Source organism: Oncorhynchus mykiss, chromosome 1 (genome assembly GCF_057628025.1).
Source record: "Oncorhynchus mykiss isolate SJ-2025 chromosome 1, ASM5762802v1, whole genome shotgun sequence".
Taxonomy (NCBI): Eukaryota; Metazoa; Chordata; class Actinopteri; order Salmoniformes; family Salmonidae; genus Oncorhynchus; species Oncorhynchus mykiss.
This window is the reverse complement of record NC_143022.1, coordinates 48,543,014-48,547,602: the sequence shown is the minus strand read 5'-3', so window position 1 is coordinate 48,547,602 and position 4,589 is coordinate 48,543,014. Positions and strand designations below refer to the sequence as shown.

The following is a 4,589-nucleotide window of genomic DNA, read 5'->3' as shown; positions in this document are numbered from 1 at the left end:
TGTTTCACGTCATGGTGCAAGTATTTCCATGAACTGGGAAACATTTGCATACATTTCAATTTCTCTGGACGGCAGTGAAGGGGTTAGTCAGCTGTGTGCTCTCAGTATACGCTCACTCCCAACTCATAACTCCCTGTTGGGGTGAGTCTATCTACAAATATGCAGCAAGAAGATAACAGCTAACACAGGAAGCTGAAATCCTGGGGTCCGTCTTATGTTCCCTCAGTTCTACCCCATTTTGAACAGATGCTTTCATCCATGACCAGGCCATGTTTTGGCAGTTTTGCTGCACGACATTCTCCAATCCGACAAAAAAAATAGGCCTATAGTGTACAGTGTCGGCCTATAATGTCATTTTATAACTAGGCCTACCATAAGATAGCCTACCATTTTTAAAACATGCAGTTGCGTTGGATTTATTAACCTAGTCCTGATTCCTGACAAAAGCTTATAGGGACTTGTCCTTTAACGTATGAACATCAGTTATCCATCAGCTACCCAAGTTTATTACAAGTTTTCTTGAGGCTTTTTGCAAAGAGATCAATAGTGATGTAACGGCCTACGTCTTCACAGCAGTACAAAGCTGAAATCACTTATTATCAGTACATTTTATTCCACCTTGTGAAACCAGGGGTCTAGTGGAGGGTAAATGTGAATAGGATTTAAAAAAGGCCTGTTATGAGAGAGAAAGAGAGATGGTGAGAGTAGCTGAGTGCCTATAGTAAGAGATGGCTGTTAATATCACTAGGCTGTTTGGTCTGTGTGCAAGTGAGAATCTTAACCTGCCATAAACTGCTTTTGTGTCAGCAAGTCTACAGACCATTCAAGTAACTGCACTGAACACCTCACTGATACTGACGGTGTAAGCTACAAACCCAAATTGTCTACGGAAATGTAGGTGACTGTCACGGTTTTCGTCCTCTTCTTCTTCTGAGGAGTAGGAAGGATCGGACCAATACGCAGCGTGGTAAGTGTTCCTCATATTTTTTATCAAAACTGAACCCTACACAGATTGAAACCGAAATAGTTCTGTGTGGAAAAAACTGAAAACAATCACCCACAACCAAAATGGGGAAAACAGGCTACCTAAGTATGATTCTCAATCAGAGACAACGATCGATCAACAGCTGCCTCTGATTGAGAACCATACCAGGCCAAACACAGAAATACAACATAGAAAAAATGACATAGACTACCCACCCCAACTCACGCCCTGACCAAACTAACACAAAGACATAATAAAGGAACTAAGGTCTGAATTTGACAGTGACAGTAATAATATTGCACACATATTCAGAAATCTTCAAGTTTTTATACTACTTCTATATTGCACCGTTACCAACATGATATATATTTTTTAAATCCATTAATTTCCCTGTAATCTGCTGAGATTGTGATAGTTTTCAGGCTTTGAAGGGAGTTTTGACTGGATTTACTAGAAATGTGAAATTGACCTGGCAAGCCTGTCTCTGCCTGAGCATGATCACAACAAAAGTAGCTGTGCAGCACGTTTTTTAAGGAAGAGGAGGATGGTTGCAGACGTTCGCATTTATACAAGAAGGTAAGTTATTAACTAAACTGTTAACCAATATGTTAACTAAAATTGTATGTGGTGTATTGGCAAGCAATGCATGTTCCCATTGTCTTTATTTGTAATTAATGTTAGCTCATGTATGTCTTTCGGTGGAATTCAACATGCATTGACAATGTCCGAAAGCCGCATTGTATCAGATATACTTCATCATGAGATTGAAATTGGTAGGCTCATCCAAACAATTCATTAATATGCAATTGTTACTTTGCATGTTTTTACCTTATATTTATTTACTGCTTGCTAATCATTAGCGTGCTAGCTAGCGGTTAGCGTGCTAGCTAACGGTTAGCGTGCTAGTTTAGCATAATTGGTCAAAATGTCTTTGATTCAGAATACATGTTTGTGGTTAACCCAATGTTACATGATTTGGAAAATAATATTGCCAATGTAACTTGAATTGGTTTACAAGCTAGCCAGAAAAGCCAGTTCCTTTTCATCTGTTTTGTCAAGTCATAAACATGCATGTGTGCTGAAATATTTAAATAAATCCCCTCATTCAATTATTTTATTGAAGTTTTGGCAGTTTTTTTTATCACCCTTTCTTACCCAAAGAGAAATAAGTTGCTAGTTATTTTGGCTTTGCACTCAAAAGAGTGAAACACCACAACAGGAATAAGGATTGTGGAAAGTGTCAAATTTGGTAGGACTGCCATCCTTTAGCCATATCACTCATACTGTTACTGGTTTAAACCATCCATAAAAGCAGATGTGCTTTAGTTGCATCCAGGAACTTGTATAATGTGCTTATACTTGCTTTTTTTTTACCTTGAAAGTCGTCTTAAAAAAGGAAATTGTAATAGATGTTTGTAGGACCTCATTCAGTCAATGATAACAGTCATTGGTGTCCCCCAGCCCATCCCCTTTGTTGTGTGTCTAGCAATCTTGTCATTCTTTTAGAAACTTGTCTTTCTTTATGAAGGCACTGCAGAGGCTAAGAAGACATATGGAAACTCTAAAAGAAACATAATTCAACGTGTAGGCCAGATTTGAAAAGGAAATAATAAATCCTGAAGCTCAGGTTTGTCAGTTGTTTAGAATTAGGATACTGGGGATTGTTGAATCATATTCAATTGCCTAAGTGGCAAATGACTAATTTAATATTATTGTATCCTTAGATGTCAGACACCGAGGCTGCCAGTACCGTATACGTAAGTTAGTGTCATTCATTGCTCCATCTCTTCAGAAAGAGACTCTTCATCCACCTCCAAGATAGAGGGCAGTGATGGAGAGACACACACTGGGAAGAAAGGCCCAGACTTAAAGTTAACGTCCCAGTGAATGGGCTTCACTCTCTTCCTGCGCCCTCGTTGGCTATTCTCCCATTCCCGCTCGGCCTTGGCACAGGAGGCGGGCATGTGCCCCCGCTTGATAGGAGGCTGTTCTGCCAGTGGGACCAAGGGGGTCAAGAGGGTATCAAAGGGGCACTTCTCATCCGCCTGCACGGCTCTCCCACTGGTCAGTAAAGGGGAGTGGTTGGTGCGACCTGTGTGGCTGGGTGTATGTCTGGTCAGGGGGTGACAGCCATCATCTCCGCAGACTAAAGGTGGACCACAGAGGAACATCCTCTCAGTGCTACTGAAGGACAGGGGCTCAGAGGGTAATATGATTTGTTTGTCACCCAGTTGTTCTGGTAGCTGCTGGTCCAGCATAGCAGACTGGATCTGTAATAGCTGGATCTTCTTTGACACACGCCGTGATCTGGTGTTGGCAGGCCGGGCTGGCACTTGGGAGGCAGGTGGGGCAGGCACTCGGCTGGAAGGAACCGGAGATGCAGATGGAGTAGGCACCAGAAGGTCAGGCACATGGCTGACCATTGGGGTAGGCAATGGGATGGCCATCAGGGGAGGTGAGGCTGACACTGCAATGGTTGGCAGCACAGGGAAAGAATTGGTGCTCTCCCTCCTACCCATGGAGTTTATAAGCTCTAAGGTCTGGTTAGGGAACCTCAGAGTGCTGCCATCAGTATGTCTTGTTATCCTAGCTATCCCGGTCTTGGGTCGAGCCAGGCTTCTGCTGGCCTGGACCTCCGGCTGGAGGACATCCACAGGAGAACATGGCGGCTGCAAGAGGCTTCCGTCGGACAGAGACCGTCTGGCCTGAGCAGGAGGAGAGCGGGGCCTTTGGTCCTGGATGTTAGACCTCTTGAGAGGATTGGCCTGGATCCTGACCTCAGACTGGCTGCATGGAGTCCCAGATAAAGGAGCTACTGCCTTGGCTGCAGTGGAGCATAAATTGGGTCTCCTAGGGATGCTTCCTGGTATCTGTGGTCTGCTGGATTTAACCTCTGGCTCCTTCTTGTGGCTGGAGATCAATGTGCCCCCTCCGGTTTTGGTTTTAACCGGACCCAGAGGCTTGCTACCCATCTGTCCCTCCAGCTGCAGACGAGGCATGCGAGGCACCTTGAGGGTGTTTTTGTTCCTTTGGGCATTGAGAGAGGTCACAGTGAGCATTGGGAGCCTGATGGGTGGAGTGGCCAATGGAAGCCTTCCCATGTCAGCCCTCTCTTTAATCACATCCATGTTGTGGAAGTGGGATCGGCTATTCTTTCTCCCTGGTGGCATTGGCTGTAGGACAATATCACTGGCACACCGGACACTCCTGAGGATGTCTGTCAGGCTGTTCTCAGAACTGTTCTGACTGGTCTTTTGTGTCCTAGTCATGGACTTCCCTCTGTCTTTCATGGCTGTGAGAGTCACAGTGGAAGAGCAAACAATATGTTTGAGAATAAGAATATAGAATAAATTACATATATTACAATAGAATTTGATCAAAGTTGTTTTTATGAACTAGTGTTTTTCCACTTTCAAAGGACATTCCAATTCCTGCCAAGATGTTCACAAATTCATAAAAATGAAAGATTCACAGACTAAGGCCTACCTTCAATTTGGACTTCCAGATAATTTGCTCACGTAGGATTTGACTGTACAGTTTCAAGAATATATTAAGACCACAATACCTAGTTTAAATAAATACTTTTTTTTGTCACAAATCACAA

General features: G+C 43.4%; 1 protein-coding gene across 1 annotated transcript; it reads right to left on the bottom strand.

The window, feature by feature from the left end:
• Positions 1-2,757: 2,757 nt before the first annotated feature.
• Positions 2,758-4,275, bottom strand: LOC149985528 (uncharacterized). Its single transcript, XM_090233084.1, has one exon. The coding sequence runs from the start codon at positions 4,273-4,275 to the stop codon at positions 2,758-2,760; it is 1,518 nt and encodes a 505-aa protein (XP_090089210.1).
• Between the last annotated feature and the right edge of the window lie 314 nt (positions 4,276-4,589).

Bases quoted from the DNA above. Each gene is read 5' to 3' on its own strand.
- LOC149985528 (XM_090233084.1), bottom strand. From the start codon at position 4,275: ATGAAAGACAGAGGGAAGTCCATGACTAGGACACAAAAGACCAGTCAG.